We start from the raw sequence: 23814 nt of genomic DNA on the forward strand, positions 1-23814 counted from the left end.
TTTTTTATCAAATTCGAAGTGAGTTTCATAAAATTAAAAATACTCATGAAGATTACAACTTCTCAATCCACCAAAATTCTTCAATGAAACCTCGTTTTTACCAACCGAACGACCTAAAATGTACTTGCGGAGAGCTCCCGAACTAATCGGATCTCTCGGTCTCGCACACGAAGAGAGAGCTGTATGAGAAAGTGACAATAGAAATAGGCAAACCATGAAGCGACGATTTTTACTAGTCAAGCTATAATTATGTAGTAAAAAATATTTTGATCAGTGTTTTACAATTTCTTTTCAATATGTCTTTCATAAATCAATAACCGAGAAGTCGAGTTTGGCAATATTCAAAATTAAAGATAAAGCGTACAAATATCTCAGGAGCAACGTTTTTGTTTACTGAAACATGTAAACAATAACGAAAAAAAAGTTGAATTGAGTGTAGCACAATCGCCATTACTACGAGCATTATTAAATTAACGGTGCGGGGTGTTTGACTGTGCCAATGCGTAATATGTCAAGGAGCATCTCTTCTTGAAGGTTTGCTAATTTATTTATAAAAAGAACGTAATTTTCTTTCAATTTTGGCGGGAGTCCTGGCACGTATCGCGGTTGCCGAATGGCGATCTGTCACCTGTCGCCGCCTGGCCTCGTCGAAGCCGATATAAGTTCATGTTTCAGTGGTTCTCTGTAAAATTAGCAGTGCAATAGTGAAATTCCTGGTGCGCAATCAATGTGGACATTCGACGATGCGTCGCGATTAGGCGGGTCGGATATGGATAGTAGGCGAGCGTGCCCAAGCTACGAAGCCGGGTTCGACGCGTGCGATCCCTTGGGGTCTGTGCTGGATTGGTCTGGTCGGGAGCCAGCGCGCATACTGCGGCGCCGCTGCCGCAGCGAAGGCGTGGACCGCTCGCCGTACGAGGATGTGAGTCGCGAGGCGAACCGCTACGCGGATGGTAACTCTCGTCATCATCGAGCCCTGCCCAACAAGAGCCACTTCACACTGAACAACAGCGAGCCGCACTACATAAACACCAGGTTCCGACACGAGTGCTCGCTGCCTGCCGCCGAGAACGGCGATTACGTCATGGCCCACGAACAGGACAGGTACCAAGGGTAAGCTTATAAACATAACCTAAACACAGATGCGCTCGGGCAGCGCTCCGTTACCTAACCTCTTCTCCTCGCGTACTCTTTGTTTATCTCAACTTTCGTGTATAGTTTTCCTTAGAATTAAGTTTAATGTGAATTCAGGCTTTGAAACCATATTATAATGTGTAAGTTGTCAATGTCCTATGTCAACATTAGAATTTTCCTGCTCTCCACAGTTACCAGCCAGGAAGATCAAAATTCTACAGAACAAGCCCTACCAGACATATGCTAGTTACAACCTTATCCAACACTAAAGTAGATGACCGTTTGCCCAAAGTAGAAGAATTACTGGAAAAAGTTGACCATGAGATGATGGACATACATGCAGCAAAACAACCTTTGAAATCAATACTCAACAACCCTTTACCTAGCTCTCCACTCCACGGTATATTAAAGAAACCTAAGAATAGAGCGCACCCAGAGAATAAAACTACCGTAGAAGGTCGCAGAAGACAAAGAGCGTCCAGTGAGTCAGACAACTTATATGGCACTTTCAATTTAGGATCTCCAATACCAGGATATGACAAGTAAGTTGCTCTACATGTTATCAATATCTATATCTAATTTAATCAAAGTTCAAAACATAAATTTTCCTAAATAAACATTTTATTTAGCATGTAATAGAGTAATTCACTGCTTTATTGAATAATTTTGTTGTACACTGTAATGAAGCTATTGTGCATGATAAAAAGCTGTTTATTATTCAAATGGAAACAGCAGGATATTGGGAGACAGTGAAAGCCTTTGGTACATTGAAATTTGGTTTAAACTGGTTATCAATTTAAAAAAGCAATGAGGAAGTGATTGTTTATAATCGACTTTATTGTTTTTTTAGGTTATACACATGCTCACATGACTAAAACATTACTCATTTATCTATTACATGTTCTATATTCATGTATGTGAAATTTATTAATATTGTAATATTTATTTATAACATCAGTTATCTTAGTGCTGTGTGTAAGTTTGTAGTTTTAATGTTAATTATTGTTTGGTAACATATTGAAATCGAGTTGGCTGCAGGTCAGCAATATTTTCTTTGTCATTTTATTTTGACATATTACATAATATAATTTGACATAAAGAATAACAAAAAAAGAACAAAATTGGGAAGTATGAAATGGTAAAATATTAAATTAATGAATTAACTCTAACCAATTAAATATTTGACCTCTTATGAAAGGTCACTTTTTAATTACATTGTGACATAATTATGCTCTTATAAAATAAACAAAGAGGCACAGTCCTTGATTTCCTTACCAGATAAGAATTTGCTGTAATAGATAAAATATTTTGTTTTATAGAAGACTCTTTGAAACTGATACAGAAATTTAGTAAATGATGGATAATTAAGAATAACAAACACATAGTACCATACACAAGATGGTATAATAGCTTATTTCATTATAAAAAAGAGAAAATGTAACACACAAAACTGTAATGTATTTTATGTTCATAAGTAAAACTATACAGCCCAAAAGCCCACCTGAAATAAGATGGAATATATAATAACATTTAATTTTAAATTATAATTATTTTTTCATTTCTAGCCGCCTTTCCTACTTATCAAGCAACATGAAGCGTGCTAAAGACAACTCTGGTATTGGATACTCATATGGATCAGCAATCGCAAGTCTTAGCCATAATGTATGTAAAAGTCCAGCAAAGAGTCCCAACAGTCCGTCTAGCAAGCACACTCGATGTATCTGTAAAGATCAAGTCATTGTTATGAAGGATGACAGACATGACATGCATTTGTTGAGGACTACAGCCATTAATAGCGATACTGTTAATCTGGAACCAATGATGGATGTGGTGAGTGATGTATTTTTGTCATTATGCTCTGCTTTGCTGTTGTTTTTAATTAAAATTGCAATGCCGCATTGGGACATGAAAGTATCACAATTTGTATATAAATTAGAAAATAATTTGATAAACCTGGGCTGATAAACCACTAAAAGGCAATCACAATATAATTTGAGAAAAGGCTAGGTTTGAAGATAAAATCAAGATTAGGTGGGACTCGTCTGAGTTAAATTGCTTAATAATTAAATAAAAAATGATTATTACTCCACTAAGATACAAAAACCGATATATAGCCTGCCAATATGATTACTCTTCCGGTTTGGCTTCGCTATAGCTGGGTAAAGTGCTGATAATCTATGCCAGTAGTACCACAGTCACCACAGATGATGGTCATATTAAACTGATATGATGATATCATAGGATTTTATGACAACACCGTAAATATATTACGTATCTAACGTATCATGAATACGTTCCCGTTTTCGCCCACGGAACATTTTCAAGAAAATTACGCGTTTCATTGAAATATAAATATATTCTATCCGTCATTTCCGCGTAGTCCAACGCGTCAATATTATTTAATTCGTGTTGGCGATCGAGATGTATGTATGTAAACATTACTACGCACTACTTATTGATAAGGTCTTACTTAAAAAGTATTAAACGTATTCGGTTGTGTTTGAGTAAACGTGCTCAATTCTTGTCAATGGAGGCATGTGTTATGAAAAATACGATGTTTGATGGAAAAGTAATTGGATCTCGTACTGATGGACTACCACGAACTAAAGTAAGATTGTATTAGATGTCTAAAAGTGTCGGCAATACGCAGTCTCCCTTCCACAATCAACTTTCGAACTTTAGAAGGATATTATGTCGTTTTCAATGTATTTGTAAACTATTACTGCCTTCAACAGAAAAGTAAACTAGACCTGCCTGACTTACCCTGCAGAACAACCAGTGCTGTAATTAAAAAAAGTTATATCACGAGAATTATTATCAAGCCCCAAGCCCCTTCTTTACCGGGTAACACGCATGTCTATGCAAATTTAGTACCGGCAATTACGTTAAAATCTTACATAAACATTAATTTACTTGAAACTTGTTAATTATGATTATTTTCATTGCAAAACGAGAATAGTACTGGAAACAGAATCTATTATTTTCACGATTATCTCTCAATACTTTAACGCGTATGGTATTTGCATAACAAGGTGTTATTTTTGCGAAATTCGGCTCTAATTCATCAGGAAACCCAAAACAAAAAAACTCGTCATAAAAAGGTTGTTTTAAAACGAATTAGTAGCTGACATTAATATTGTTAAGCATAAAACCGAAACATTATGAAAGTTTCAGTCAGCCATCGAAATAACTCTTAGTTACGAAGTTCGTGGCGAAGGCTCATTGTGATTGAGCAATAAATATCTAAATATAGCTACCATTTGTATTAAAACTGTAGCGTGAACAAACCAGTTCTTTTCACTTATGACTGAAGAAGTCTGAACAATAGAAAATACTCCGTATCGGTACATCTATCATCTCTTTGAAACACGATCTATATTCGTCTAAGTGATTAAGGTCTCGGATGTTATTTCTTTGCTATGACTCATGTGCAAAATTCCTCCATGATAATATATACTGTACGACGTTCTAATATCCACGTGGTATAAATTCTCCGTGTTCAAACTAGAATTGTCTTGGAAATGTGTCAAAGAAGCGCTTTTCCGTGGTTCATTTCGCGAGTTCGTCGGCATTCTTATATTGGGCCGCACGTGGTATTTGCACGTTAACCCTTAAAGCTAAAATACGATTGAAAGGTTGAGCGAAGATCTCAATACAGATAACACGGTATTCGCGATCGCTCCTAACGGTACATATACAGTTTTCCGAACACGTGCATGAAACATATTACCAATACCGACCTAATTGTGTCATGAAAATACTTTCTCTCTAATATCAAGCAAACATTTTGACATTAAATAATAATAAATCGCCAATCACAATAACCGTCACTTTTTATCGTTAACATCATGTAAAACAATGAATAAAATCAAATATCATAATTATGGGAATCCGGCAATAAAATAAATTTACGAGCATTGCCCCACATCGCTCAAACTTCAAACACTTGTTTACATTACGCCGTCTTCACGGAAATTGTGGAATATTTTCTCTAAGATATTTTCGGTTGAACGGCTAAGTTTTTTTTTAATTATATGACGTGTACAATAGTTTCAGTGTTATGCAAGAGGTGAACAAGCCAGTGTGTCATGCAATAACTTACGTTTCGGGATCGCAGTGTCTAGTGTATTGTAGTGAGTAGTGAGTGACTCTGTTTCGGCCTAACCACGCGTGCTTTTAAACATGGGCTTCGTAGGAAAAGTTTGGAAGAAGTTTTCTCACCATGTAAGTTATTAGTGTAATCAAAAAGTAAAAAGCATGGTTTATTTTATAAAAAAAGAACATCTGTTCAAATAAATTTTATGTGCCTTTTAAGTCTATAATCAAGATCAATTGTTTTTACAATGTCAACGGACAGCGTGCAAACGATTTGCATAATTTATGTTAAATGTTTGATTAAAGAGGTACAAAATTGGAGCCTGATTGTCTGCAGAAATTTATCGCGTTAATACGGCAAAAATTAGTAAAACTATTATTATCGATGTTTTCTATTTATAGAGCTAAACTTACTAAGTCAATTGGGCGCGTAACACAGCAAAGTATTTGTTTTCACTCATTAATTACATTATACGGGCAGAAAATTGTTGCCGCGTTGCAGCGTAGGTGTCGAGCGCTATATCATTACTGGTTACATCTCGTCTTGCCTTGTTTTATTGTCTGTTTAATTCTGTACACTTTAGATTTTATTGTGGCATCGGTTCACGCGACCTGGCTGCATGCCAAAAGTGTACAAAATGTCAATACGATGCATTATCACTGTTACTACCGTGCCGTTTCCATCTCCCGTCGATTTGCACTTGATTATTCATCAATTAACTCGATTTTGTAACAGTACAAGTGGTATCAAAATTCTCGTTAAGCATGTCGTAGATTCTTTTGTTTTTTTGGAAGAAAGTTGACATTTGTATCTCCAACCTTGACATGTTTCGTACGGTTATATTTGAAAGCGAACCGTTCGCTTGAACCGTAAAGAAATTACAATAAGTGTGTGTTTTTGAGATCGCTAGTGATGCTTGCCAAAACGAATTGCGAGAGTACTGGAGAGTGCCGGTGCCGGTAAATCCTCTATTTATTTCTGTTGACCTACTTGCAGGAGTGTTAAAATGCTAATTTCTATAAGCTAATACCAAACTATTAACGACTGAAACTAATAAACCTAGTTATAATGTATGATATATGTATTTTATTATAGATCGCCCTTTCGATGATCCCCTCACCTTAATTCTACTGTGCTAATGAAAAGATAAATCAACATAATTTGTTTAAAAAAATAAAAACGAACTACTACCTTGTTATGACTGAACACATTGATAATCTTGCGCAAAATGATAATATGATTGACCTGACTAAATATTCTCTTGACTTGACATAATAAAATAACGGTGATTGGTTATAAAAATGATGGTCTTCCCTTATTCACTTTTTGAATCATTGTTTTATATCGATATGCTGTGTTTCTTTAGAATTCTAAAGGTGCCAAATCTTTTTATTGGCACTGCAGTCTCGTTAGAAAATGTGCGGCAAAATTCTCTGCATTCAGTAAATTTCATTTTATCATGGAAAATTAAATGAAGTGTATTGTTACTGTGTATACTGCGTATGCCTTAAATGTTTGTATCATCTTTCAGTTATCAATTTAGCAAATTCCCCTGAATACTATGTTATGTACTGCGACTGTCTATATACCTTATATACAAAACCACGGATATTTAACTTAACTATTACTCAAGGGAACCTGAGCCCACCTAACTACCCAGTCTTAGTAATGACGGTTACGACAAAATACGCGTCGAAAGATAAGTTTTCATCGATTTAGCGTGAGCCAATACTCTCATTGAAATGTCTTTTATCTGAATCATCACGAATTTAGTATTAGAGAGATTTCGTCATTGCTCTATAGTTATTTAGACTACCATTGGCCGAAATAATGTTTGGATTCTGGTCAGTATAAGGCTGCGATTCCGCTATGGGTCAATTTACAAGGATATAACAAAGGCAGCTTCTTTATATTATAGATAGATTTGAATCTTATCTACTTGTTTAAAAAGTTCACAGTTATTTGAAGACAATTGAAGGCAAAGAAAGACTGCTTGAGCCTTTAAGCGACTCGCAGTCAAGTGCCTTAATAAAGATCTGTTCTTACAACGGCTGCGTATTTAGGATATCATAATACAAGCGATCCTATAAATTCCCCCGCTACATATCTTAGTTAAAAAATTAGCGCGAACTTTTTTTAACTAACGCTTGTTATTTTAAATGACGTGGTGCTATACTAACGAGACAACGTTATATTTGCTTTATAGAGCAAAAAGCTTTATAGAGCGTTTAACCCCTTACATATTTATAAAAATAAATCATCGTAGTATAAATAACTGACCCTAGGTCAAGCTCCACAGCTAATTCCATCAAATCGGTTCACCGGTTAAGCCGTGAAAACATAACAGGCTTTACTGGGTAACTTGACGCATGACCTAGCTTTCTCTCACTCGTTCTTGCTTTATAGTAGTAGGTGTGAGCAAGATAGCATGAAATTACGTATGAAATTATCCTAATCGGGTTCTATTTTCGCATCAAGTAGGGATGAAGTTTCCGCGTCGATTGATTAAGCCTATATGTATATTACCTCCTTGACCTAGTAAGCCATTTAAAAACTCTTTGGTTCAATAAGAACAGGCCCAAAGTAGTCTACGCATGTGTTCCGCATAAATAAAATATTCAATAGGTACAATGTTCCGTCCCATTTATTTATACCGACCGGCCTACGTACTTTCGAAAAGAAAAATTCTGTACATTTTACCGCGCCAGAATTTGGGAATTCAGACGCTTTAGATTTCCTGAATATTAGTATATGTCACAGCATGTGCGCGTTTGGATCGTTTGTAGAATTCTTGAAATTAATGCGTTTCAGAATTAGAGGGGCTTTACGATTTCTCAATTGTATATTATGCGAACTCGTAACTGGTAAAGATTGCAGTTAAGACCATCTGTATTTAGGAAACTTGATACTGTCCCACGGTTGTGCAGCATGCTTCGATATGGAGGTAGCTTAACATCCACACGGGCGAAGCCACTGGCAAAAACTATTATATCTCTAACACATAATAACATAACACTTACTAGTATAAAAAATGCAACCTCTAGCATTATGAACTACATTATGAAAATTTACTTATCTTATATGTATATGCGGGAGTCTTCCCTAGGTCAACTTTACAACTCGTAAGGATAAACAAAATATGTAATTTTTTATTTTAAAGCTACCTTTCCCTATGCAGTCACGCCAAGACACGCCCACGCCCACCTGCCCAGCGGTGAGCCCGGCTCTCCCAGTGAGCTCGATCACCAACATACCAGTTGCGAAAAAAGCTGTTAAGACCAAAAAGAAGGTAAAACCGAAGTCCAAAGTCGCTAAGATGAAGACCGGAAGCAAGACCGATTGCTGCCTACTCGAGTTAGAGGCTGAAGAGTGAGTATTATACTGATAACGATTGATAATAACTATGATTAATATAGTATGTTGGATAATGATATAGTTTTTGTATTACGTATTGTGTCAGGTGAGTTAGCTATTTATGTATATTTTTACTGGTTGTGTAATTCTGAAAACGGGATCGTGGTTGGAAAGGCGCGACTAGAGTCCAAATTTATAAACTATTTATTCTTTTTTTTATGGTTTAATTTATTTTGTTTGACAAAAACATGATTGCTTGAAAACGAGTCCTGGATTGTGTCCCTTTTTTTGATGAAAATCCGACTTTTGTTCAGGAAGCCAGTTAAATACCTATTTTCTTAGTTTGTACTGGTAGCATTTACAATTAATCTAATTATAAGCAGTAGGTACGTTCTCAAAAAAGATTTATTTTAAAAACTCACGTGCTATATTACTAATAAAGCAGACGAGTGTTATACAGAGCCATATACCAAAAGCTCTTAACACATCGCTGCTGTATTTAATTGTTAAAATGAGACAGGGCGTAACAGCATTGTATAGTGACGTCTCGCTTCCACAATCAGTTCTACTTCAAGATTTTATAGGAAGCGAGATGATCGGAACCATACTCGAATCTTAAAATAATCATACCTGTTTCAATGCTCTTATAAATACAATCGCTCAAGCATCTCAAGAGCGAGTTTAAATTGTTCCGTAAATTCTTTCACTTTATTTTTTTTTGTAATCTGTTTTTGTGCCAGATATCCTTGAATTATAATATAATCAGTTGTTGTTGAGATTAAGAAAACGCCTACATTCGGTGCAGATAGTTTTTTGTTTTTACAGAATTATAGATTTTAGGCTACATAATCTACTTTGTCGGTCTTAACATAAATGTAACGTTTCGATTTGTATAATGCGATGTTTTAGCCGACAGGAAGTTGTCGATATCAATATTTTTTTCCATCAGATATATTTCTAACATTAACTTCCAAGTAAAAGCCATCCTTTTTTGAGCGACAAAGTTTGCTTTTAAAGCAATTACCAAAGTTTTCAAATTACTGTTTCAATACAGATTAAATAACTTGCCATACTTCTACGAGTCCTTTTACAATTTATTGCAGTTTTGTTCCTTTTCGCGGCAATTTTGTTTCCTGTATTAATGAGTTCCCCGCAATGCGGCTACGACATTCTTTCCTGAGGTTAATGCTCCGTGCTAAGATATTTTATCGTACACGACTTTAGGCATTGTTTTAGTACTTATAGATGTAAATGCATTATCTTTCTGATATAAGTAAGATTTTTTCTTGATTACTGTTACTACCTATTGTTATCCGATGTAAGTTAAATACTAACGACGGAAGTACGACTTTTCAATTGCTTTTCTATTAAAATTAAAAAATAGTCCATCCATATTGAGCTAATGCAAAATATGGAGTATTGTTAAACATATTGTTTCCCTCTGTGGCTTTGGTCAGTTTTTTGAGGTATTATCCAATAAGCACGACTTTAAACCTAACAATAATAACCTCATTGCTTTTCTGAGTCTTCTTATAAAAGCTAAAACGCGGGATTTTTAGACATGCCCAAAAATACACATACAAAAACATTATGTTTTATAATTTTCACAGCGCACACAGTAGATCACCATCACCAGACACACTTACAGACTCGTGGCAGATGGAAACGGACGCGGCGTTAGCAGAGATACAGGGGGACAAGCCGGCGCTGCCCAACCAGCTCAAGAAGGACGACGAAAAGGCGGAGGTCGCTCTCGTTACTAAGCTGTCAACCAAGCTCAATGGAACCGTGGTTACGCCGAAGAAGGCTGCTTCTAAAGGTAGTACTGGTTATACATGACTGCACATAATATAGGCAAGCGGTCTCCACGTCCAAACGATTGATGATCCACGAATGCTTTTCCTGAGTCTTACGAGTATTAAGTTACTTAGTGCGGGATTCGCTTTTTTAAAATTAGAGTATTCCTTTGGTCTCAATTGGGTGAAAATAGGGTAGATGTTGACAGTAGAGACTAGCAGTCAATTCAATTATTGTCGATCTTGGTCATGTACTTCATCCTTTTAGAACAATTAACTTCTGAAAGCGCGAAACGGAAGTACAGTTTTTTTGTTATCAAATCTAAGCAGTAAGTCTGACAGTCAAGTTTGGTAAAGTAGTAAGCACAGATTTCACTGCTTCGCCGAAATTTAAATCTCAATAGATTTAGTTTAAATTACCATAAAATCTGCAATGGAAACTATAAGGTTATCGTTGCTTCGAAACGGTTGCACCGTAGTATTGACGACCTCCGTGGTCGAGTGGCGTACGCACCGGTTTCAAGGTGTCGCTAGCTCTGAGGTCCCGGGTTCGATCCCCGGTCGGGTCAATGTAAAAATTCACATTTCTACATTGTCTCGGGTCTGGGTGTTTGTGGTACCTTCGTTGTATCTGAATTCCATAACACAAGTGCTTTAGCAACTTACTTTGGATTCAGAACAATGTATGTGATGTTGTCTGCATTTATTTATTATTTATTATTATTATTTGCAACTACCACCCACAACACGGTATCTATTTCATTGATCACGACGTAGCTAGTGATATTACTACAAATTGTACACAGATAGATAAAGGTTTGCTCGACTCCAATAAACTTTGCATACGAACTATTTAAAGAACTATACAGAAGTTCAGAATGAACAGACATGAATCGCATTTCTCAAGAACTTGAAAACGTATATATACATACGAACAAGCGACTATCAGTCAAACGAGTCAAAAGCATTGTACTACAAATGCTTGGATTACGTCGACAATCTATCAACGCATTCAACGTTGTTTACAGATAAAATGAGCAAGGAGCAAATGTTTTTGACAGCTTTGCACACGACGAGCCCGTTCAAATCAATGCCGTCACGCAAAGGCAAGCCCCCCACTTGTATTTCGCATTTTATCTTGTAAATCGTGTTGCTAAGAAAATTATGCTATGAAACGTGGACGCACGCTATACGGCAATAACTGGAATTAATATAATGTAACTTCAACAAGTTAAAAAAGTTGTTTGAAAGCTATATTAATGTGTCGTTTGCGTTTCAATTTTCGGTTTTTCTTTGTTATTTATTATGTCTAGTTTGGTAGCGTTTTGTAGACATGTTTTCTTCACTTTTGTAACGTAGATTATGGACTGCAGAATGCGTAGTACGATGATATTGTTTTTTTATTTTTTATGTCCTGGCACTGATTCAATTTATCGTCATTTTATTTGTTGTAAATATTTATTTATCATTTTTATTCATATGCCTTACGCATTTCCTTTAGATTCATTTAACATCATGCCATCGTCATCGTGCATATGGTTATAGAACGGAGCTATTTTCTCTACTAATTTCGACAATTATAAGTTATTTACTTTCAATCATTAATTATATGTCATCTAATTTCTCTTACCATTTTTTACTTATGTTCCGTTTTTACCTCAATAATTTTATATTGAAATTACTTAGAATTATAATAACTTAGAATTCAAATTGTTGCACATAGTTAACACTTCACACTGTCCCATTACTTGAAATGTTACGTTCTATAGAATCATATTCAAATATTTCAATTTCAACATTTTAGCCATTATTCATTACTATACCTTTTAACTTTTTCTCCTTTCAGAATCTCCACTCTGCCTTCCGGAATCAATAACAAGTTGTCTCCGTGTATCTCTGTTTCCCCGCGTGCCTCCATACCTAAAGTTCGTTGGCCACGAAGACACGCCCATCCTGAAGATACCCCTACCGATACAGAAGCACCTCAAATGGAAACTCACTGCCATCACGCCTATAGTTGTTAAGAAAACGTTGACGAACTCTGGATTTAGATTAGTTAAGAGCGAGTGTGATACTGCTGAATGTCCGCAAGAAGGTAAGAACTTGAATAACTAAGATATTTTACGAAAGAAGGATCTTCACTCCGTTTCTCTTAACTTCATTTTTAAACGTTCTTCTTTTGTAGGTTGCTGGTGAAATCAGTATATTAATTAGATCTAAGATTTGATGTAATTTAAATGAACTATAATTTACTTCTTTTATATTTTATACTTGCTTCTGTATCAGAAGTAATAATACATCAAAATCCACACTAGCAATTTGAATACGGAAACCTTTGCCTAATATCACCTCCACACTATATAAATTTAAACACAGAAGCTGTCTCTAATATTATATCATTTATTTTCCACAGAAACAATAGAATGGATAGGCATATGGGGCAAACATATGAAATCAATAATGTTTAGAGCGATAAAAGACGGGCAGAAGATGAATCACTTCCCGGGCACTTTTCAAATCGGCAGAAAAGACAGATTATGGAGGAATCTACAGAAGCTGGTGTCAAAGTATGGTGTTGCCGAGTTCGGTATTATGCCCAAGACGTATGTACTGCCTCATGACATGAAGCTCCTTAAACACGACTGGGAGAAGTATGCCGCTAATAATGAACGGTGGATTATTAAACCGGTATGTCGTAGGTTACTGTATTCTAGTATTTGGTTTTAACTATTTTATTTTGACCTCCGCATTAATGAATTTAGTCCTTGCGTCGCGGGGGGTTTTACTTACTAAGGACAAGCATTCATGGATCACACATGCTTATCTTACGCGTGTATCGAACTTGCAATAAGTCGCACACTGAATGGGTAGGTTTGAATAAAAAATACTGTAAATAAGGAAGGAAATCGTGAAACCAGGAATCAAGGTTTTATCTAGGGGAATCAAAATTAATTCATTCCGTATGAACATTTTTTCACCTAGCAGTAGCTTACGTTCAAATATATACAAAAATCGATCATAACCCAATGCCAATGCCACATCTACAATTCATATACAAATCGACATTTACGACGTAAATAATTTACGAACCCAAAGAATGTCAATGTCTCGTTTTTATTTACGTGTGTCTAGACGATTTAAAGATTAGGGGTGCATAAATATACACAGATTTAAATAAACAATCAAATATATCAAGGGCAATATCACTGAAAAAACAGGGTTTTTCAGGTTTACATGATATACAACACGTAATTGTAGTGATTCAATTTAAATATCTGACACGTGGAATAACATTTCTTAGCTCCTGTTTTTTCGTTGTTGTTTTATGTAAAATACTAAAAGAATATATTTGGGACTAAAACATTCAACGTAGCTCAAAACTACGTGATAAAAAATTGTCATTTCGGTCCTAAGCATGTAAAATCGTTACATATTTCTTCTTGACAAAGTGAAAAATATCACATAAATGAAATTTTATTGGCAGATATATAATTAAAAAGATGACTAAAACTCTAAATGTAATAACATTGTTCTAATCTATGTACTATAATGTTTTCAGCCGGCGTCGGCTCGCGGGACAGGCATAAAGGTAGTATCAAAATGGACCCAAATACCTAAGAAGCGACCCGTAGTGGTACAGCGCTACGTATCCAAACCCTACCTCATCAACGGCAACAAGTTCGATCTCAGACTGTACGTACTGGTCACGTCGGTGCATCCGCTCAGGATATATCTGTATAAAGACGGGCTGGCCAGGTTTGCCTCAGGTGATTATAGTTTTATTACTAGTAAAAACTGCCATACCATGTGTACCTATCTTGTCGTAGTAACGTGACTTCGAAATGTGCGAAATTGCTGGCGCATTTCTTGTAGTGCAATTGATACAATGGGCTGCTTTACAGCGCTGCTGTATGGTATATCAACTCAAACACAGATGTCTTGATACAATTACTTATTGAAGTAGACACTGGTTTCAGCTTGTTGCTCTCAAAAACAGAAAGGGAGCTAGCCACAATTGATTGTGTCTTTTTGTTTTACTTTCTTATCATGCTTATTATTTAATTACAGTAAAGTACAATGACGAGCTGGCGTCATTGAACGATAGATATATGCACCTGACGAATTACTCAATTAATAGATTATCTAAGAATTACACTCCTAATGAAGACTTTGCTGCATGCGAAGGACATAAATGGTAAGTATCATTGAAATATTCTTGCACATTTAATTTCCTCACAATTTATTATTTTTTTACATTAAATACACCAAATGCGACAAATTTAAGTAAAGAAACGAATAAATTATAGACTAAATACGATATTCCACCGTGAACAATTTAGTGATACAAACATTGACATGTTATCTATTGGGCTAAAGATAAATCTGAAAGCGTAAGTAGAGAAACGCTAAACAAGCATTATTTAATACTTTAACAGCCAGTATATAGAATCAATTAATTTAAAATTCCAGGACACTTCAAACCCTATTCCAATACTTGAAGTCGGAGAAGCGCGTCGACACGGACCAGCTGTGGGACGCGATGAAGGATCTCGTCATCAAGACCATCATATCGGGCGAGGCCAGCATCAGCTCGCTCACCAAGGCTAACATCACATCCAGATACAACTGTTACGAGCTGTTCGGGATCGATGTGCTGTTAGATGAAGATCTGAAGCCTTGGTTGTTGGAGGTAAAGTGCGATTTTGATCACTGAATCTTTGATGATATGTCAAATTTTTGTGTGAAACCTCAACAAATGGGATATGTTAATCGTCCATTGACTGGGTATGAAGACATGTTTTAACTCTGTTGCTCCCGGTTTAGTCAATTGCCTGTTTTTTTGACGTACAGCCAAAGTAGTAGTATTTGATCAGAACCAGCATTTTAATACGAATTAACGGAGTTCGCGTCACAACTATTTTTTTCGCATGCATGTTCTGACTGGTACCAATTTTTTCAATGACTACGACGACGCCACTCAGTTCCGATGCGAACTCTTCGATAATCTACCTGTAATTTTGAGAATCTACCTTTGCTATTGACTATAATGCAATCAGTTTACAAATTTACTTCAAATAATATAAATCCCCTCCCCCTCCGCAGGTGAACATCTCCCCCAGCCTGCACAGCGCGTCGCCGCTGGACATCCACGTGAAGGGCCCGCTCGTCACCACCGTGCTCAACATCGCGCAGTTCCAGGTGCCCGTCAAGACCAACCTCGAGATGCTGTCCAAGGACAAGCCGCATAAGATGGTAACGTGTTAAGATTATGAGTATTTGATGAATGGCTAACTGTCTCGTATTGATATCACCCGTCTAGTTTCTGACCCAATCAGTCTATTATTATGAGCTGATGTGGTATCTGGCTTGCGAGTCGAACCGACTGGTCAGGTGATACTGATAAACATCCTTCATCAAACCATTAAATTTAACGTTAAAAAGAAAATACTATGTCTCAGCATAACTGTACCTGAAAACATTGTTCTAATGTTGATCATGCGCCTGATCTCATTCCTAACGTGGTGGATGGTCTTCCAATCCAAGTTATGAAGCGCACTGTTGCAAAGTTAACCCTGTGTGTTTTCAGGCGGGATTACCGTACGACAGCCGGTTGTACACAGTGTACTTGTCAAAAGAAGAGCGAGACAAACATATAATCTACACTAACATGGAAGATCGTGATATGGTGAGTTGTGTTCTTATGCATAATAATATGTTATTGAAACCGTGCCTAACTTAGCAAAATTTAGTTTTATGTATCAACTAGCTGTTGCCCGCGACTTCGTCCGCGTGGTTAGAAGATATAAGTTATAATTTATACCTGCCTTCTATCTATCTATCTGCCTTCTATCTATCATGTAGGATTCAGTCAGCGTTTGCAATGTAAGCGCAAAAAATGTGTTTTTTTACGACCTTACATTAGAAACCTCAAAAATTGTAGCCTATGTGTTATTCTGATGTATAAGCTATATTGTGGTAAAGTTTCATTCAAATCCATTCAGTAGTTTTTACGTGAAAGAGTAACAAACATCCATACATCCATGCTTACAAACTTTCGCCTTTATAATAGTGGTAGGATTAAAATGATGCTACATAAAATAACATAAACTTAAAAGAACATAAAATCGGGGTGAAAACTATCCCGTGTTAGTCCAGGTATAAACTATCTAATGTACCAAGTTTCGTCTAAATCTGTTCAGTGGTTTTTGCGTGAAAGAGTAAAAAACATCCATACATACAATCTTTCGTATTTATAATAATGGTAGGATTTATTTTCAACTGCAGCTTACTACGACTGCGCCTTTGTTGTATTGATGTTTAGTTCATAAGTAACCTCGCCTGTCCGCGCCCCTCAGTACCTGCGCGACATCCTGTCGACGCTGACGTCGGACGACGTGCGGCACCTGATCCAGGCGGAGGACGAGCTGACGCAGGCGGGCGACATGCAGCGCATCTTCCCGGGCCCGCACACGCACAAGTACCTGGCCTACCTGGCCGGCCCCAGATACTACAACCGCCTGTTCGACGCCTGGGAGACGCGCTACGGGAACAACAGGGAGCCCGGTACACATACACACGACTTTATTTAATTTGAGGACTTGCCAAGAAAACTACTACTATTTTTTTAATTGGTTTTTAAAAGGTTTGCGAGCGGTATTTTTGTGACATGTTAAAAAAAGCACGACTCCCGCCTTAAGAATTTTTAATCACAAACATTCAATTGCTCAAATGCACAATACACCCAGACTAACATTTGTGGATCACACAAATGCTTGTGGTTCTCATTAAACTCAAACATAATTGATTTTGGCGTACCCTCACCGAGTACCAATTTGTTAACCATTCACGTTCACTTACGTGGTTTTATTTATGAATATTTTTCACGTTCTCCGCAGGTCTGGAGCTGCTGCGCAACCTGTGCGACATCGGCTACCACCTGGAGGTCCCGCCCGTGCCGCTCAAGGTAACAACAGTCTCGGCCGTCTTCCACTACATTATAGCTTTCATCTCGCTCATACTCACTCTCTTTAAGTTCTGGTGAAGGTTCCTTTATGTTTTTTATGTTCACGTGTTGGTAAATCTTACGAAAGAAGTTAACATTAATGTAAATAATTGTTATGATCGATTATGTCTCTTTCTATGGTAATTTAAATAATTTACACGCCAGTCCAAATTTATCTAAGAAAGAAACTTCAGAATTAACGAAGCTTCCGCTATAATAAATGCAACAATCGTTTATGTAAGACGCCTTAGAGCCACATACCGAAACATCATTGCCAACTTCTTGTATAGAATACAATTAGTTAACGGTCTAATATGTTACCAACGTGTGAACACTGCTTAAAACAACTTACATATATGTATATGTTATTGGTTTGAGATTTAATTTTATATAACATACATTTAAATATTTTATTTATATATTTTAATATAATTAGCCATAAGATAATTTAAGACGGTTTTCCGACTGCCATTATATGATTAGGTTAACATAGGATGTTAGTCAACACTGTTGTGAATTGCAGGCAAAGCCTGGATTTAGTGTGGTGAGAATATTTCAATGTTAAGCATGAACTTTTCTTCTCTAGCCGCTAAATATCATTTACAATTTTATTGTTAAATACTTTAAGATTCGTTTCGCATAAAATATATCTCATCTTTTTATATAAACACTCTTTTGAGCTTTTATAATTTTCTGAGTGTCGGCGTAACTGCTCTTCTGATTTAACTTCAGATTTTCAATTTCAAAGTTATGTTAATATGTTTTGATTGCCTTATTTTGTTTTTTACTGCTCTGCTGGCCATTTTATATCTTCAAAACCTCACAAACAAAATATACTTACAAGTTTTCTGCATTTAATATTGTAGTTCCTCTCAAGCAATTCTCAAGCATTTATTTACTTATGTCAAAATAGGTTCTCGTAATAAATTGTCGGATGTGACTGATTGTCAGGGCAAAGTGACAAGTGCGCTCAGGAGAGCATACTTGGGTTGTAAGAGCGTCGCTCACAGTAAGTGCGTAGAAAAGAGAAACATGAGAAAAGTACAAAATAGTGTGGCTACGACAAACCGTCCCGTAATAGTGTACAAACCTCGTTGGTAATAGTGTTCGAACGAAGGATGCTATAGACAATATAGACGAATATAGCGGTTCAATGTTGGAAGCTAGAAGGTTATATGTGCTACCAGTATGTCCAATTCTAGAGCTAGATTTTATGCTATGACACTAAGGAAATATTTTATACTAGATTGTATATCTGTACCCTCAATACTCTAGCGTAGATTCAAATGAAAAAAGTTTTTACGTAAATAAATATATATGTAAGAAATAAAAAGTCGCATGAGGCCGATGTTTTTATTAGATTTTTTACTTGAAAAATATATTTCTTTAATAAATTCGTGCTCTATGTATATGTTACGATTTATACGAATAGGTATAAATAATGTATTGTGATGATTAAAATGTAAGTAGGTAGACTTAATAGTTAATGTATTAAGTGAAATAGATTAATACTTTTACAATTATAATCTAGGTACCCTGATCCCGCAGGTATTTTGTAAGTCCTGAACGTAAAACTAAATATTGTTATGTACTTAAATGTTTAATGTAGATGTAAAACACAGAATGTCTAGCCAAAGCTACGATCATTGTCAAAATCATGTATTTATTTAGAGATGTAGTGACTACCTCTGTAACCATAGAAATCTAAATAACAAGGTAATAGAAATGGCATACACCGCGGCGATCTATCGAAACGCATGTCGCCGGTGGGCGGGGCTTCAACACATTCACAGCAAATAACTACGCAATCACGCAAACATTAACATCGAGAAGACCAAGCAAACAACACTAGGCTGTACATCTATTGTAATAAGGTTGACTTTGTCGTTGTATGGATTCACTAACTCACACAGTCATTGCATTTTTTTGCGTTAGGCGTAGTGATTACGTAAACTACACTAGGGATTGACTACGGATATAATGAAAGACGAAATTATGAGTGACAATGTTTTTTGTTGTATTCTTCTATATTATGCACTTACAAAAAAAAAACTCGCTAATTGTCGGTTGACAAAAAAAATATATTAGGAAATACTTGGTAGGTAGGTTTGGTATATACCTACGGTGGTTTTTTAGTCGTCTTACAAAAGCAGCCCAGTTCATGTATCCAATGACTAGTAAACGTTCATAATAGAAAAATAGGTATTTATGAGATTTGGATAAATTTAAATTGCAATTTTTATTCAATGCTATGCTATAACGCAAGGCGTACTTTTTGAAACATTCAGTTGCGAGCGCGGTCCGAGCCGTAAAAATGGAGAGGGGCGCGGGCGGCGGCGGGCGGCAAGTTATCAAGCATGCAACTAATTTCATAGTGTATATTCGGCCTAAGTTGTAGGGTACCAATTTCGTTTACCCGTGGTAGACATCCACTTGTCTTGTATTTATTTCAATCCTGTGGGAATCTGAAATAAAAATATATTCAATAATATGTTCACAAAAACAAACGACTATTAAAATTGTTACTTTTCGTATACAATGTTCATTTTGGATAATTTGTCCGCACTTAACCACATCACTATTTCCGACAGTTTTGTGCGGCCGTACCACTACAAATACGATCGCATTGATAAATATTATTTTTCGTTATACATTTCTCTTTTTACAACTGTGCATTTCTGTAAGTTTCTTACTGCAGAGGCAATGATTAGTAAAGAATGCAATTGTTGCAGGATGGTGCGATATAAATATGGTTTATAATGAAGGTTATGTTTTGAAATTTAATTTTGCAATAACATCAATATTACTGCAATAATTCACTTACCGATAAAATGTTATCTATTTATTTATGTTATTACACGATGCAGATGAATTTCCAGCCTGAGAAACCCCGCAAAACACCATTTTTAGTGGTTCTTGCTGTGACGACGTTCCGCGAGCGACTGAGCGTAAGTTCGCGCGCTGGTGTCGTCCAGGACACCAGTGTGGCGACAAGGTCACGCGGCGTTGGCACTTCTATTACCTTGTTATTTAGATTTCTATGTCTGTAACACTTAAATAAATATTTTATATTGCATTCATAGGTTTTCTCACGCACTTTATATTAGGTACGTTAGCTAAGTAAAATTGTACCAAAATCGTATAGATATCTCATTTCTAGATCTTACATAAAACAACTAGTGATGTACGTCAACATATTTTTGCCAAAATTAATCGATAAGTCGATATTCATTATTTGTAGTCGATACATCTCATTGTAATAATGGTGCTAAATTTATAGACTCTTTAAATAAAGTAAACACAGTATATTAGGTAGTTGTAAGGTATATTTTTATTATATTTTTGTATACAGATTTGTATTTATCGTATATATTATTATTCTTGCTACAGCTATAATTTACATTTTTTTAACACACCATACTGGCATGATTCTAACTCTTTTTTACAATTCTTAACGCTTTGTGCTTGCGGTAAGTAATTTACTAACACTATTAATAAACTAATATTTCTTGGATTTGCCAATATTTAAGTTTTCATAATCATTTTTTATATTCTTGGTGTTCTTATGATATAGAATTAACTTTTGTAAATAAATAGTTGTCACATGATTCTATGTGAACAAACTGTGCTTTCAATCCTCTTTGGACCGCTTGTCATTGTCTGCAGTGGGAATCACCTTACGCACCAGTCGCTCGCTAAATGTGCTGTTCATAGGCTGATATATATTTTAAATCCATCGTTATGTTCAATTTCTGAACTAAGAAACAGAAACAAATTGTCAGATGGACAACCCTACACCTTTTTCAAAGAATTGGTCTCTCTCGCTAGTTTTGTAGCGATTAAACTAATCTAAATTATCATTTTATGGATTTAGAATATTACCTAATCATTTAATTTCATCGTAACGGCTTTCAAATGCTGCTTCCATATCATTGGTTTAACTCGTAGTTCAAAATTGAATAATCAAACATTAACCAAAATCACTTCGAGCTTTCGCAACTAAACATTCAAATAATAATATAAGGTAGAAGTTATTCTGGTTCATTGTATTTGATTACAATGTAAGACAGTTTTTTTTTTCAAATATATTTTTGTCACACGACTCTTTGTTTCCATAGTTTTCACATCTATTTCATCAGTACCATCAGCAGCACAGTAATTTAGTGTCTTCGTGACGCATTATAGATGTCTGTCTACTGTCTCTACGCGTTTCCGATAACACGGACTAGTAATCTAATATTAAAACCTATTAAATTTACATGCATACTTAACTTGATATGGTAGTGAGTTATCGTCGAAAAATATGATTTTTCGCCATGTAAGATTGGTGGTCCGTGTGATGCGTAGGTCGCGAGGTCCGAGACAGTAGACGGGGGTCGAGCGTCGCGGAATGCGAGTGAGTAACGGTGACCTTCCCGGGCGGTAGCCGGCGGCGCCGCTGAGCGCGTTGGATGGTTGCAGAATGATGTGGACGCGCCGTCGCCGGCCGCGTCGGAGCGCGCCTCCGTGCCCAGCCTGGCGTCGCTGGAGCAGCCCGCGAGCGCCGCCAGCGCGCCGCCGCCCGGCCCCGCGCCCGGCCCCGCGCCCGCCGGGACCCTCTAGCGCCGCGCCCCGACCACGTGCACCAAATTGAACAGTGACTGACCCCAGTGAAAGCTATGCCGAGCTTATTTCGAAGATTATTATCGTAATAGTAGCCGTTTTAGCGTTAACCCGATGTGATTCGACAACTTTGACCCTGTCGCCCACGGCGTTTGTCGTACTCATCATTTTTCCGTGTTCGACGCGAGCTCGCCTGGTGGCCGACGGTCAGTTCAGAGTTGTCGACTGATATGTATAATTCTCCCGTCTTTGTCATCGCATTCTTGACTCTATATTACGCGAATCACATTCCTGCTCACGACCTTTTCACTCCTTCAAAGTATTTAATACTAAAAAAATATTAAGTTTTAAAAATCTATAAATATAGTAAAACTTCGTGTGAACGTTTAGACAGGAGTGATAACGATATTGGTGTTCAAAATTAATGTAAACCCGTGAAATGTAGGCATTTAGTTGGCTAATGTTTACGTAATATTTGTTTTAAGGAATAGATGGAGACCTGTAGTGTAGGCTCGATGGTTCAAATGTCTACATAAGTGGGTGAAATTGTATGTGGAGAAAAATAAAAATATTTGTAAGAAAATGTAGCCTTATCACCTATTTGTTTTAGGATGATTGAAATAAAATTTCTGACATGCTTATTCAGTACAATTGTATTGTTCATGCAACATATTCGCGGTAGCTATACTGAATAACATTTATTCGAACCGCAACATGTCATTCTCAATATTGGAGTTCTACATGATAGCCAAAGCGTTCAGAAACTATATTTTAGTCAGTATTCCGAGACTGATAGAAATCTTAGTGTTAAATAATATTTTAGTTTTGTTTTAATAAACTATTGTGAATGTTCTATCAGTCTGTGTACGCACAGGTAAACAAATAAAAGAATTTAGGATTTTGGTTCTGATGATGTTATGATAAGTTATTTTGAAATGCTATCAATGATCTGCTCTAAAAGCTTTACCTGCGTGTATATAGTATATATTTTAATTAGTGACTTGATTTCCTTACAAACTAAAAAAAAAGAAAACTCGAGATTCTAAACGTAAATAATTTAGGTAATTTCCAAATTACAATGTGTTCATTGTATACCTAGAGTTTGCTAGTTTAGCGCGTATTGAGCTCGTGATGTCGTCGAGTCGTGTTCAAAAAAGAATCGATAAAAATCGATGTATATAATCTTATTAAGTATAATCGATTCGTAAGTAGATCGATCATGTTTCATTCCTTTTTATGAAAGTTAATAATAATCTCTTTGACAATTATGAAACATAATTTTACGAGTGTATTTTTTGGAAAGCGAAAATTTGTTGTTTCTTATGAATCACAAATCCAAGTTTATTGTAATTATTAAATTATTTTTCAGTGTAACAATAAATCGGTTGACACGTCACATTATTTTGATTGCGATTACCCTGCGTTGAATGTAGTTTTTTTTTTATTATTTTATACATATGAAGTCGTTTCTTTTTTAAAATTGTATTTAATTTTTTACTCTATAATTTGTACGCTCAGACAAATACAACCGAATGTGACATTGTTTTTGTTGGGTTTTATTGCATTTATACGTTTTATGTGTAATTAATCAAAAATGTGAATAGCGTTTAATGCAGGTAGTGGAGTGTTGGATATTGACGAAGGCGTTATTCAATTGTATGGGCAAGTATTGAATAGCAAAATGCTGGTTTATATTAAAATGTGTTGGAGAGCTATAGCTACAAAATGTGAAGGTACCATAATTATAATGCTGCCTCACACTAAAATTCTTGATAACTTACCAAGTTAGACAGTTGACTGCAGGAAGAAATTAGTATCAAAATATATAT

The 23814-nt window shown here is 36.1% G+C and overlaps 1 protein-coding gene across 8 annotated transcripts; it reads left to right on the forward strand.

The window, feature by feature from the left end:
• Positions 1-71: 71 nt before the first annotated feature.
• On the forward strand, positions 72-23530 carry LOC113499469 (tubulin polyglutamylase TTLL4-like). 8 transcript variants are annotated; one of them, XM_026879963.1, is made up of 16 exons: positions 72-1104; positions 1326-1676; positions 2700-2964; positions 8391-8599; positions 10195-10403; positions 11409-11486; positions 12227-12475; positions 12794-13068; positions 13940-14147; positions 14449-14575; positions 14851-15070; positions 15484-15633; positions 15968-16066; positions 16737-16944; positions 17277-17344; positions 21810-23530. In XM_026879963.1, exons 1-16 carry the CDS (start codon positions 728-730, stop codon positions 22014-22016), a joined length of 3300 nt encoding a protein of 1099 aa, XP_026735764.1. In that variant the 5' UTR covers positions 72-727; the 3' UTR covers positions 22017-23530. The 8 variants fall into 8 exon arrangements, with proteins under 8 accessions (XP_026735764.1, XP_026735763.1, XP_026735766.1 ...); XM_026879962.1 differs by having other exon boundaries at positions 76-1113; XM_026879965.1 differs by having other exon boundaries at positions 77-1113; positions 21845-22068.
• The last annotated feature ends 284 nt before the right edge of the window (positions 23531-23814 follow it).

Source organism: Trichoplusia ni, chromosome 12 (genome assembly GCF_003590095.1).
Source record: "Trichoplusia ni isolate ovarian cell line Hi5 chromosome 12, tn1, whole genome shotgun sequence".
NCBI lineage: Eukaryota > Metazoa > Arthropoda > Insecta > Lepidoptera > Noctuidae > Trichoplusia > Trichoplusia ni.